This window comes from Aphidius gifuensis, linkage group LG4 (genome assembly GCF_014905175.1).
Source record: "Aphidius gifuensis isolate YNYX2018 linkage group LG4, ASM1490517v1, whole genome shotgun sequence".
NCBI lineage: Eukaryota > Metazoa > Arthropoda > Insecta > Hymenoptera > Braconidae > Aphidius > Aphidius gifuensis.
Genome location: NC_057791.1, coordinates 36,829 through 51,739, shown reverse-complemented (window position 1 = coordinate 51,739; position 14,911 = coordinate 36,829). Strand labels below are relative to the sequence as shown.

The following is a 14,911-nucleotide window of genomic DNA, read 5'->3' as shown; positions in this document are numbered from 1 at the left end:
CTATGGCAACCACCGAAAAAGTATTATTTGTTGTGAATACCTAGTCAATGTAGTCATTAAATAACCTTGTGTTTTTATTTGTTTAAATAATTCAATAACTATTTATTTATTATAATTTTAGCACAGTATTTTATTATTTTAACAATTCAATTAAAAAAGTGAAAACAATATAAATAAAAATAAATGTGTAAAATAACCTCATAAAAAAACAAAAAAATAAATTATTTAAATGAAACAATTAAATTATTTATAAAAATGCCAGCTATTGAAAAAAAAGAATCATTTATAATATTAACAGCATGTAATTTTTTTGGATTGTCCACAAACACTTCACTTGATCCAGAGGATCATTCAGTTCTTGATGTTTTTTTGGATACACCAACAACACGAGCTATATGTGCACGTCCAAAAGACACAAATGCTTCATCAAAATTAAAATTAACTCAAGAATTAACAAGTAATAAAAAAATACTTGTATTTTTCAAGGTAATAAATAAACAATATAAACTATACCTACTAGTATATTGTACTTTGTATGATTAATAATTTAATTAATTATTTTTACAGTTGAAATCATTGACAGTAACAAATGATAATTTTCATGAGCTTGTTCAAGTTGCATCAACTGTTGGAAATTCAAAATCATTATTGATTGAAGCACTGAGACAAGTATGGGCACCAACACTAAATTCATCTGGTTTAAATAAAAATTATATTAAAAAGCTAGAAGATGATATTCTTGGACCAATTAAATCATCAAAATTAATTGAAGAAGAATTATTATGGAAAAAACGTTGTGATAAAGCCAAAAGAAATGATGATAAAATATTATTTGAAAAAGTTGAACGTTCATTGAGTGAAATACGAGTTGAATTTGAAAGTGCTGAAACATCACGTGATGGTTTATATGGTCTTGAGGATGTTCTTGAAATTGTTGGTATTACAATTGATGATCTTTGGAAATTAGACAGTAATATTTATAATGAAGAACGTATGATGAATCTTCTTGATATTATTAGTAATGAAATTATAAAATTATTACGTGTATTAATTGATGAATATCATAGAACAAATGGAAAAACAAATGATGATCCATTTTATTTGTCATCAAATGCATGTGAAAAATGGATTAATTTTTGTGAAAAAAATACTAAAATTTTTTGGCCAAATTTATCACTACATTTATGGAAAAATCAGCCATATGTGCCTAAAAAATTTGATAAATTTTCTAAAAAAATTAAAGAAACATCTGATATTCGTATGCAACATAAACAATTAACAAGATTATTAACAGAAGCTGAAAGATTAAGTCTTGGTACTGATAATTTATTAAAAAATTTTGATAATTTACAAATAATTTTTGATAATAATGATGACGATAATGATAATGATGACAAACAAAAAAATTGGGAAAGATTTAAAAAAAGATTTGAAGATGATATTGCACCAGCTGAAGAAAGAGTTATAGAAAAATTAAAAAAACAAATATCAAATGCTGCAAGTTCAGTTTTACTTGTTGGTGAATTTCAAAGATATGCTAAATTAATGAAACGTGAAAGAATAAAAATATCAATGAGAGAAGAGAGAGAAGCTTTAATGAGTTCACTTGATGATTTAATTGACATTTATCAAAGTGGACCTGATGCTGGTGATTTATTGGATATACCTGAAATATTACAACAAGTACAATCAGCAAAATCAGCTGAAATGAAGCTTCAAGTATTAAAAAATTTATGCGAAGAACTTCTCTCTGATTTGCCAAATTATAAAGAAAATATTTCAAAAATTTTCGTAGCACTTAAAGAAGCTGAAGGAAAACGACAAAATCTTGTTGATACTTGGATAAATACAATTGAAGAAGAAATTAAAAATAAAACATTAAGTCTATCAACAGACACAGCTGTTGTTGAATTAATTGGTTCAAGTATGATGAAAGTAAATTATAATTCAAGATTAACAACTTTAGTTAAAGAAGCAAGAGCCCTGTCTGGTCAAGGTATTGAATTACCAAGAAATATTAAAGATTTAGTTGAACGAGCTGGTTCATTGGCAGGAAGAGCTCGTGCATTACAACAAATTGCTAATTTTCACAATACAATTGGTGATAGAATGGTGCCATCACAAAGACCATTAATGTTAACAACAGCAATGGAACTTGCAAGAGCTGTTCGTGGACAATCAAAAGTTGTTTGGTCAGATATTAAAGCTGTTGATGATTATACATCACAGCTTAAAGAATTTGTACAAAAATTTGGTAAACAAAATTATGAATTAGCATCAAAACATATTTATTTGAGAGATTTAATTGCTGGTTTATTAAAAGGTGAAGTTGTTAATCTTGTTGGTAGTCAAATTGTATGGAAAGAAACATTACGTAATATGCGTAAAATTGTTGATGATGTTGATAATAATTATGGTAATACAAAAGCATGGAAACTTCATTGGGATAGACAATTATTAAAAGTACTTGGTGTTGCATATCGTGCAGCATTACCAAATTTATTACGTAATATTCAAGATATTACAATTGAGCTTGTTATTAGAGATGGTAATTTACAATGGCGTCCACCAATTGAAGAAATACGTGCTAAGCTTTATTCAAGTATACGTAGATTTTTATCAATACCAATTAATTTTCGTGGTGTTGGTGATAATACAGTTGATGTTAAATTTAGTAGTCTTGTTGAACGTAGTGCATATTTATATGGTGGTGTTTATAATGAGGCTGAAATTGCATTAGTTGCATTAGAACAATTACGACAAAAATGGTTACCACTTGCTGAACCAGCAACTATTGATATTGGTAAAATATTAAAAGGTAAATCATCACAAGAATGGGAAAAAGCATTTAAAGAAGCTAAACAATGGGCACAAGATGTTGGTAAACTTCGTGGTGGTGAAATTAAAATTAAATGTTTATGTATTGATACATCAACAACGAGAAATGATCTTGAATCATCATCAAGAAGATATTGGGATAGATTATCAAGTGATTTAAGAGCTGAGGCATCATCAAGATTAGGAAAAATTGTTGAATTTCTTTCATCAGTTACAAAAGAACTTGATAAACGACCAAAAAATATTGAACAAGTTGGTGAAGCATTTTTAACACATAAAAAAATTCAACAAGAATCAACAGGTATTGGAGATGAACTTGAAGCTGTCACAGGTCTTGCTAGAGTTATGGACAAGAGAAAAATTAGATGGTTTATCTGGAGCACATGCAGCTTGGGAAGGTTTAACAGATCGTCTTGAACGTCATAAAGCTGTTGTTGCACGTCAACTTGAAGATGCTAAAATAAATTTACGTCATCGTGGTATTGCATTAAAAGATGAACGTGAAAGATGGGAAGCACGTTGGTCAACAAAACCACAAAAAATAACAATTGATTGGATATCATCAATGCGTGAACGTTGGATAACACTTGAAGAACAAAAACAATTATTATTGCTTGATTGTGAGGGTGTTGAAATAAAGTTGAATGATATATTTGATGAAGATACTGAATTAACAAATAAATTTGAGGCTGAACTTGAAGCTGAAGAATCAAATTGTAAATTTCAAGAAGAATTTTTAAGTGAATTAAATAATCAAGAGGCCGAAGAATGGAATGTTGCAAGAAGAAGATTACATAGATTACATGATTGGCTTGATTCTTGGGATGCTAGAATTAAAATACAAAAAACAACAGCTACAAATGAATCTATAAATTTAGAATGTCATAGTCATAAAATTGATACATTTGTTGAAAAAAAAATTAAAGATATACGTAATGATATTGAGTGGATTCAAGTATTACGTGGTGATGAAATTGCTGATGAACATTGGAATGATTTAAAACCAATAATTAATATTCAAGGAAATATTAAAGACATAACACTTGGTCAATTATTAAAAGCAGCATCAAATATTAAAGAAAATTTTGATAAAGTTAAAGAAATAACAAAAAAGGCTATTGCTGAAAATGGAATACGTCAAGCATTAATTGAATTAGAAGCATGGGAAGCATCAGCAAGTTTACATCTTCAAGAATCAAAAGATTCAAAAAATCATAAAATTAATTTAGTTGGTGAATACAGTGAATTGCTGGCACGTGCAAGTGAATTAAAACTATTACTTGAAGGTGCAAAAGGTGCATCAGGCTATGAGAGATTTTCAGCAAGAGCATCACGATGTGAAACAGCATTATTTGAACTTGAAGAACGAATAAAAGTACTTGGTTTAATACAAAGAAAATGGATATATTTAGAGCCAGTTTATAGTAGTGAAGCAGCACCAAATGATTCAGGTAGATGGACACGTGCTGATAAAGAATTTCGTTATTTAATGGGAGAAGTTTCAAGAGATCCTCGTGTTCCATCATTAAGACGACTTCCAATGCCAGCACTTGTTAGTTTAAAAGAAATTTTAGATCGTTGTCAACGTAGTCTTGATGAATTTTTAGAAGAAAAACGTTCAGCATATCCTCGTTTATATTTTTTGAGTGATGAAGATTTACTTGAATTAATATCTGGTAGTCCAAATGGTCTTGATTCACATTTACCAAAATTATATCAAGGTATTGGCTCAGTTAAATGTGATAATGGCAAATTAAAAGCAATTATATCACCAGAATTTGAAATATTAAATTTGCCAAATTCAATTGATACAAATGAGCCACTTCCAATTTGGCTAAAAAATCTTGAAGATGAAATAAAAAAAGCATTATCACAAAATTTAGATAAATGTTTAAATGATAATAATAAAAATACAGTGGTACAATATCCAGCACAAATATTATTATTAGCTGAAAGAATTATGTTTACTGAAAGATGTGAAATTGCTTTACGAAATGGTAAATTAGCATTAAAAAAATTAATTGAATATTTAGAAATTCAACGAGCAAAATTTCGTGGTCTTGAAGAATCTGGTGATAAATTAACTGCTCAAAAAGCTAAAAGTTTGCTATTAGATACTGTACATCATTTGGGAATTTCTAGAAATTTATTAAAAACAATTGAAAATGGTGATAATATAACATGGCTATGGAATCGTCAATTGAGATTTTATAGAGTTGCAAATAATGGATCAATTATTATAAAATGTGCTGGTGCTGAATTTCCATATTGTTTTGAGTATCAAGGTGCTGCTGTTGGTTTAGTAAGAACAAAATTAACAGAACGTTGTTTTTTATCATTAACACAAGCAATGAAACTTGGACTTGGTGGTAGTCCAACTGGACCAGCTGGTACTGGTAAAACAGAAAGTATTAAAGCATTAGCTGCAATTTTAGGTCGTCTTGTTCTTGTATTTAATTGTGATGAAGGAATGGATTCAACAAGTATGAAAAGAATATTAGGTGGTCTTGCACAAGCTGGTGCTTGGGGTTGTTTTGATGAATTTAATCGTCTTGAAGAAAAAACATTGAGTGCTGTTGCAATGTTAGTACGTCCATTGCAAGAAGCTGTTAGAGATAAACTATCTCATGTTAATCTTGGTGATCAAATAGTTAGTTTAAATCATCATTGTTGTGTATTTATAACAATGAATCCAGCTGGTAGTGATTATGGTGGAAGAAATAAATTACCTGATTCACTTGGACGTTTATTTAGACCAATTGGTATGGCACATCCAGATAAAACTGATATTGTCAAGGCACTACTTGAGTGTTCTGGTTTTCTTGAAGCATCAACACTTGCTAGACAGCTTGTTGAGACAATTGATATTTCAGATAAATTATTATCAAAACAGCCTCATTATGATTGGGGTCTAAGATCACTGAGATCTGTACTTGATGCAATGCCAAATAATAATTCAAACAATAAAAGTGAAACTGAACGATTGGTTGAGGCAATTAAATCAGCAACACTATCAAAATTAACTGAAAATGATAAAATAAAATTTTTAGGTCTATTAAAAGATGTATTTCCACAAATTGATACAACAATGTCTATCAATACTTATGATGATAAAAAAGAATTTAAAAAATCATTAATTGAATTGTGTGATAGTAAAAATTTAAAAGGAGATTTAACAGAACGTTGTGAACAATTGTATGATCATTTAAAAAATAGAACAGGTGTTGCAATTGTTGGACCATCAGGAAGTGGAAAAAGTTTAGTAATAAAAATACTTGCTGAGGCACTTGGTAAAATTGGTGAAAATATAAAACGTATTATAATTTATCCAGGTGCAATACCACGTGTTAGATTACTTGGTAAAGTTGATACACAAACAAGAGAATGGAAAGATGGTTTATTATCATCACAAATATCATCAGCAGGTAATTCATCAATTTGGATTGTATTTAATGGTGATGTTGAGCCTGGATGGGCTGAAGCATTAAATTCTGCACTTGATGATAATAAATTATTGACATTGTCAAGTGGAGTTGGTATTAAACTTGGTCCTGGTGTTAAATTTATATTTGAAACTCATAAACTTGCTGGTGCAAGTCCAGCAACTGTATCGCGACTTGGAGTTATTCATCTTGGTCTTGTTAATCCAGCCGATTTACTTGGTGCTAAAAAAATTCATGAAATTAATGAAGAAGCTAAAAATATTATTATTTCATATCTTCCTGGATTTATTAATACTGCCTTGAAGATATCTGGTGGAATGATTTCATCTTGTGGATTAATTCAAGCTGTTTTGTTACACATATCAAAAGCTATTACTAAAAATTCCATTAGTTTTGGATTAATTGTAGGATTATGTTTGCAATTGGAAGAATCAGAAGCTAGAGAAGAATTGGCAAGAATTATTTATCAAACAATTGATTCATGGTAAATAGAAAAAAAAAAAAATAAATAAAAAATAACAATAATTTTTAATTTAATTTAATATTATTTATTTTATTTTTAAAGGTGTCCAGATCCTCAAAGACCTCTTGATATACTTTATAATACAGATATTGATCGTCTCGAGCCTTTCAGTGAAATTCATGATACAATAAATACCGACAATGGTCCAATTTCAATGTCAAGTCAATTGAAAAGAGGTCTATCAACAATATTACCATGGATTGAAGGAGAAATTCCAGTTATTTTACGTGGTCCAAGAGGTGCTGGAAAATCTAGTCTTATTTCAGCAATTTTAGAATATTTAAAAAAAGATTCAGATAATTTAAATGTCGTTTGTGGATCGTCACTATTTGGAGCACAAGATTTTATTGCAAGATTAAAAAGATCATGTGTCAAGGTGGAATCATCAGTCAATGGACGAATTTATAAACCAAGAATTGGTACTAAAATTATTTTAATTCTTGAAGATGTTCATTTGGCTTCAAAAGATCTTCAGGTATCAATTAATAATTATTTCTTTTATTATATTTATAAATGATAATAATAATAATTATTATTATTTTTATTTTTTTTTTTCAATAGGAATTAGTAAGACAGGTTGTACAAGAAGGTGGCTTTCATGAAGATGATTTAGAATTTGCAACTTTACCAATAACATTAATTTGTACAGCTGATTCATCGACAAAGCTTCATCCAAGATTAAGTGCATTATTGGCAGTTCATCATTTACCATATCCAAGTGCAAAAGACATAATAAATATTGTTGAAATACACTTGAAAAAATCTATAAAAAATATTAAATTAATAAATGATGCTTGGATATTACAATTGGCAACTTCAATGCATGATGCACTTGCTGGAATTTCATCAGTCAAAGAATCAAGCTTTAACTGGACACCAAAAGATTTAACAATTTGGGCAGAGACATTAAAGACATATCCAGTACCAGAAAATACTGATGAAATTATACTCTATCTTTTGGATGCTGGAGAAAGATTATTTTATCCAAAATTACTTGTTAAAGAACAAACACGTTTACGAGCATCAATAATTTCTCGAAACTCTGATTACAATGAAGCAACAAAAGATGTCTACATTTGGAAACTCTGATTACAATGAAGCAACAAAAGATGTCTACATTTGGAAAGGAGGAAACACAGCCACGCTAGTTCCATTATCAATTGAAGAATGGAATTTAGAAATTATTAATACAATTGCAAAATGTACAAGAGAAGGTGAAGAAATAAAAGCAACATTATCAGTTAATCTTTTAGATAAAATAGCTGGTCTTTGTTGGGCTTTTGGCTCGGATAATCATGGAATTATTTTAGCTGGTCGTCCTGGTGCTGGTAGAAAAACAGCAACAAAACTTGCTGCTGCATATTCATCACTTAGATTTATTGATTCGGCACCTGGACGTGGTAGAGCTGGAATAAAAGCAGCAGTTCATTCAGCTGGTATTGATGGTGAAAGAACTTTATTATTACTTGAGGAAGATCATGCACGTGAAGAAGGATTAGCAGTATTGGCTGGTGCTATTATATCACGAGGTGAAATACCTGGTTTATTAACACCTGAAGAGCTTGATGGTCTTGTTGCTCCATTAGCTGATTTTTCTAGACAAGAAGATTTTACAGGAACACTTGATCAATATCTTTATCATCGTTTAAAAAAATTTTTACATGTTGTCATTATTATTGACTCTTCAGAATTAAAAAAAGATTGGCTTGTTACATCTGGTCTTGTTGAACAATGTTGTTTTGTTGCTGATTCACCAGGAAATGAATGGTGGACAATGGAATCATCACTTACTAATTTGGCAATGAAAATAATTGATACACAATCAATTTCACCAGGTCTCAAGACACTTGTTGATGTACATTTACGAATTTCACGTAGTCAACAATCACCTGCACGATTTTTGGCACTTTTACAAACATGGCAAGAGCTTAAAAATAAATGGAGTCAAGATATTCATGAAAAACTTGAAAGTCTTGAAGCTGGTATTAGTCGATTAAGTGAAGCAGGTGATAGAGTTGCTAAATTAGAAAATGAAGCAAAAAAACAACGAAAAGAACTTGAAGAAGAAAAAGGTCGTGCAAATGCAGCACTTGAACAAATAACAGCAACAATGCGTGGTGCAACTGGTCAACGTGGTGAAATGTCAACATTAAAAATAAATACTGAGCATGAAAGTAAAGAATTAGCTCGTCGTAAAATAGATATTGAGCGTGAACTTGGAAAAGTTGAGCCTCTTGTTGAAGCTGCAGCTCAATCAGTTGCTGGAATTGGTAATGATGCATTGGCTGAAGTACGTTCATTACGTGCACCACCAACAGCTGTACGTGATGTTCTTGAGGGTGTATTACGTTTAATGGGAATAAAAGATACATCATGGAATAGTATGAAAACATTTTTAGCAAAACGTGGTGTTAAAGATGAAATACGTACATGGGATGCACGTCGTAGTACATCATCAAGTTTAGATGCTGTTGCAAAATTAGTTAAAGAACGTTCAGAATCATTTGAAGAAAAAACAGCTAAACGTGCATCAATTGCAGCAGCACCATTGGCTGCTTGGGTACTTGCTAATCTTCAATATGGTCAAATATTACAACAAGTTGCACCACTTGAACGTGAACAAAGAATTTTAGCTGATAAATTATCAGCAGCTGAAGCACAAATTGATAGACTTGCTGTTGGTCTAACATCAGTTGAATCACGTGTTGCAAAATTACAAGAACAATTGGCTGAACATTCACGTGGTGCTGCTGCATTACAATTACGTACTGAATCAACTGAATCAAGTCTAGCAACAGCAAGAGCATTATTACAAAAATTAAATGTCGAACACAGTGATTGGCAGAGTCAATTTGAAGAATTAACTGCAAGAAAACAACGTTTAGATATTGAAGCAGCTGAAGTTGCATCATTATTAGTTTATCATGCTCCAGAAATTAAAAAAAATAATGATGATAATGATGTTGATGATGATAAATTTCGTAAATCTGCAATTGATTTATTAGTTTCAGAAAGAGAAAGATTGCTTTGGCGTGCACAAGATTTACCAGGTGATACTGGTAGTATTATTGGTGCTGCTTGTGCACTTAAAGGACCACTAGTTCCGCTATTTATTGATTCATCAGGTGTTGCTGTAACGTGGATTAAAGCTAATCTTGGTAATCAACTTGAAATAACAAAACCAGAAGATTCAAAATTTTTAACAACATTAGAACTTGCTGTTAGATTTGGTAAAGCATTACTCATTGAAGAAATTGTAGAATTACCATCAGTTTTAATTCCACTGTTACGAAAAAAATCACTACGACTTGGAGACAGATCTTTGCCAAGTCAACAAGGTTTTAAATTATTTCTTGCAACAAGAAGAGATTTATTTGACTCTATACCAAGTGAAGCTGAGGCTGTTTTATTTAAAATTATTCTTGGTGCAGGCTCAAGAAGTTTAGCAGAGAGATTTGTTGAAAAAGCATTGTTAATTGATACACCAGAGCTTGAAAAACAAAGAAGACAAGCATTAGAAATTGAAGAAAAATTATCAGGTGAACGGGATGCTGCTAGACTTGATCTTTTGATACAATTGGGTGCAACAAAAGGACAAGATTTACTTCAAGAATCACAATCAAGTCAAGGTGGCAATAGTCTTTTAAATTCTTTAGAAGAAACACAAAAAAAAGCTCAAGAAATTGCCAAGGCACTTGATGAAAATAAAAAAACTCGTGAACAAATTACAAAACGTTCAAAGGATCATGAAAGATTAGCAAAATATGCAGCATTAATTTTTAAAGCAATTAAATCATTAACTTCATTGAGTCCTTTGTATGTTTTTTCTGTTGAAGAATTTACGGAAATTTATTTAGAAGCTGTATGTGAAAGAGACACCACAACAACAAATGATAAAAAAGAACAAGAAATTTATTTAGAAAAAAAATTAATATCATTAACTTTGAATTATTGTTGTAAAGTTGCTTATAGAAAACATCGTCTCACATTGGCTCTGTACTTGGCACTTAATCTTGAGCCAGTTCCAGATAATGAACGAGCATTATTGCTCGATGCTGGTGCGGCAATTAAAAAAGATGATAATTTGGAATTTCAAATTCCAGAATGGATACCCGAGGAACGACGAGGAGCTGTTAAAAATCTTGTAAATTGTTTACCACAAGTTGTAAATAAATTAAAAAAAGATTGGATTTTAGATCCAATGAATATACAAAAAGACGAAAATTTAAATAGTTTTCAAAAAGTATTAGTTGTACAGGCACTGAGACCAGATCATTTACACTCGTCATTGAGTAAATATGCAGCAAAAAAATTGGGTGTTAAAAATTTAGCACCACCAGCATGGACAATAGACAGTGAAATAAATAATAATAAAAAATTAAATAGACCTGTGCTATTACTTTTATCACCGGGTGCTGATCCTGGACCAGAATTACGAGCATTAGCATTAAAAATGAAAATTCCCGAAGGTTTTATTGAAATTTCATTGGGTCAAGGTCAAGTTGAACAGGCTGAAGCTGCTCTTGAAAAAAGTTGTCGAAATGGAGGCTGGATATTATTGAGTAATCTTCAATTAGCTCTAAATTGGCTTTCACGTCTTGATAGTATTTTAAGAAGTCCTCTTTGTACTAGAGATAAAAAATCGACAACTAGAATTTGGCTGACAACTGAAGAATGCAATAATTTTTATCCAGGATTAGCTGGACTTTGTCATAAGCTTGCATATGAACCACCTGAAGGTGTCAAAAGAAATCTCAAAAGATCTTTACGTCAATTATATTCTCATGGATCACAATATAAAAATTCCGAGGGAATATTTGTCTTGGCTTGGCTTCATGCTGTTCTTCAAGAACGTCGAAGATTTGTTCCCCAAGGCTGGATTCGTTCATACGAATGGTCAGAGGCTGATCTTGAAGCTGCCCATCAATTAATTCTTGATAAAGTCATAAAATCAAATTCAAATATTGATTGGGAAGAGGGTCGTGGATTACTTGATGTGGCAATTTATGGTGGAAGATTGCAGGATAAATTTGACATGCAAACATTAGAAGCAATACTACGTGAAATTTGGTCATATGATATATTTAATGGAAGAAAAAAATTGGCTGGTTTATTATCAGTTACAGATGCATGTAAAAATGATCCATTTATTGCAATTGAAAGACTACCTGATAATGATGGACCATTTGAATTTTTTGGCTTGTCAGCGAATGCTGTTAGAGCATGGGAACATTCAACATCTGAAAATGTTATTTTAACATTGAAAAATATGTCAAGTAAATCACTGAGTAGCCATGAGAGACGTACAGTTAAACGTGCTGAATTAAAAATACTACGTGATTTAAAAATTAATATTGAAAATATATTTTAAAAAATAAATAAGCAGTGAAAGTTTAATGGAAGACAATAGTATTATTAAACAATTTTTCATTGATGAATTAAGATTAACATCAGAATTAATGTCTATGATTAAAAATGATTTAGAAAAAAACATGATTATTGATAATTTAATCACACCAAGTAAATGGTTGGATAAATGGCCTGAAGGACCTGGTGATGTAATGAATTTTGTAAATGCATTGATATCACGACATTGTGCAATATGTGGTAATATTGAACCATCAAAAAAAATTGATTTATCATGGCTATTAAGACCAAGAGGATTTTTGGCTGCATTTAAACATTATACAGCGAGAGAATGTGGATATTCAATTGAAGGACTAACACTACGTGCTAAATGGATGGATAATTCAACTAAAAATGATTGGAAATGCTATGTTATTTTAGATGGTCTTTTGATCTCAGGTATGTCATATCAATATTTGATTAATTGTTTAATTAAATTATTGATTGATTGTTGTATATAATTTTCATAATATTTAATCATTTTATAGGTGGTAAAATTGATTATAATGGATGTCTCGAAGAAGTAGATGAAAATGCTCCATCAATTATTAGAACGCCGAGATGTCAACTGGCTTATGTTGTCAATGACAATGATGATTTGAATATTGAAAATGACAATACGATATATGTACCAGTTTATGGTGATTCAAGTAGGAAACAATTCATTTGTGCTTTACCAGTTGGATGTTTGGATGAACAACGTGATTATTGGCTCAAAAAGAACGTCATTATTCATTTTGGTACAAATTAAAAACAATTATATGTAACGATAAATTTATTAAACTTGACAGACGATGAAACGTGGTCTTTGATATTTGATTATATTATTTCCTAATAATTAAGAAGAATCAATGTCAATTTATTTCTTTAAAAACAAATAGAAAAAAAAATAGAAAAAAATTATCTATTTGAACAGGATCATAAAACAAGCAAAGAGGTATTTTGTACAATTTCTAGTTCACCTCCTGCATTACCTGCTCTCCTGATATTTCAAAAATAAATTTTATTTCCTTAAAAACAATTAGAAAAAAAATAGTGGCGACCTTAATTTTTTAACAGGATCATAGAACAGGCAAAGAGGTATTTTATTTGATTTCTAGTTCACCTCCTGCATTACCTGCTCTCCTGATATTTCAAAAATAAATTTTATTTCTTTAAAAACAATTAGAAAAAAAATAGTGGCGACCTTAATTTTTTAACAGGATCATAGAACAGGCAAAGAGGTATTTTGTACAATTTCTGGTTCACCTCCTGCATTACCTGCTCTCCTGATATTTCAAAAATAAATTTTATTTCTTTAAAAACAATTAGAAAAAAAATAGTGGCGACCTTAATTTTTCACAGGATCATAAAACAGGCAAAGAGGTATTTTGTACAATTTCTGGTTCACCTCCTGCATTACCTGCTCTCCTGATATTTCAAAAATAAATTTTATTTCATTAAAACAATTAGAAAAAATAGTGGCGACCTTAATTTTTAACAGGATCATAGAACAGGCGAAGAGGTATTTTGTACAATTTCTAGTGCACCTCCTGCAATTCTTGCTCTCCTGATATTTCAAAAACAAATTTTATTTCCTTAAAACAATTAGAAAAAAAATAGTGGCGACATTAAATTTTTAACAGGATCATAGAATGAGCGAAGAGGTATTTTGTACAATTTCCAGTTTACCTCCTGCGTTACCTGCTCTCCTGATATTTAAAAAATTAATTTTATTTCTCAAAATTCAATGAGAAAAAAAATAGTGGCGACATTAATTTTTTAACAGGATCATAGAATGAGCGAAGAGGTATTTTGTACAATTTCTAGTTCACCTCCTGCAATTCCTGCTCTCCTGATATTTCAAAAATAAATTTTATTTCTTAAAAAACAATGAGAAAAAAAATAGTGGCGACATTAATTTTTTAACAGGATCATAGAACAGGTGAAGAGGTATTCTATTTGATTTCTAGTTTACCTTCTGCATTACCTGCTCTCCTGATATTTTAAAAATAATTTTATTTCTTTAAAAACAATTAGAAAAAAAATAGTGGCGACCTTAATTTTTTAACAGGATTATAGAACAGGTGAAGAGGTATTTTATTTGATTTCTAGTTTACCTCCTGCAATACCTGCTCTCCTGATATTTCAAAAATAAATTTTATTTCCTTAAAAACAATTAGAAAAAAAATAGCGGCGACCCTAATTTTTTAACAGGATCATAGAACAGGTGAAGAGGTATTTTATTTGATTTCTAGTTTACCTCCTGCATTACCTGCTCTCCTGATATTTAAAAAAATAATTTTATTTCTTTAAAAACAATTAGAAAAAAAATAGTGGCGACCTTAATTTTTTAACAGGATCATAGAACAAGCAAAGAGGTATTTTGTACGATTTCTGGTTCACCTCCTGCGTTACCTGCTCTCCTGATATTTCAAAAATAAATTTTATTTCCTTAAAAACAATTAGAAAAAAAATAGTGGCGACCTTAATTTTTTAACAGGATCATAGAACAAGCAAAGAGGTATTTTATTTAATTTCTGGTTCACCTCCTGCATTACCTGCTCTCCTGATATTTCAAAAATAAATTTTATTTCCTTAAAAACAATTAGAAAAAAAATAGTGGCGACCCTAATTTTTTAACAGGATCATAGAACAAGCAAAGAGGTATTTTGTACAATTTCTAGTTTACCTCCTGCGTTACCTGCTCTCCTGATATTTT

At 30.4% G+C, this 14,911-nt stretch overlaps 1 protein-coding gene across 1 annotated transcript; it reads left to right on the top strand.

Annotated features, from left to right (window-relative positions):
• Positions 1-255: 255 nt before the first annotated feature.
• On the top strand, positions 256-13,063 carry LOC122854111 (cytoplasmic dynein 2 heavy chain 1-like). The gene is given in 8 exon segments (XM_044154523.1): positions 256-486; positions 568-3,182; positions 3,184-6,765; positions 6,847-7,279; positions 7,366-7,878; positions 7,922-12,165; positions 12,167-12,609; positions 12,699-13,063. Coding segments are annotated over 8 exon segments (12,324 nt in total). The 3' UTR covers positions 12,962-13,063.
• The last annotated feature ends 1,848 nt before the right edge of the window (positions 13,064-14,911 follow it).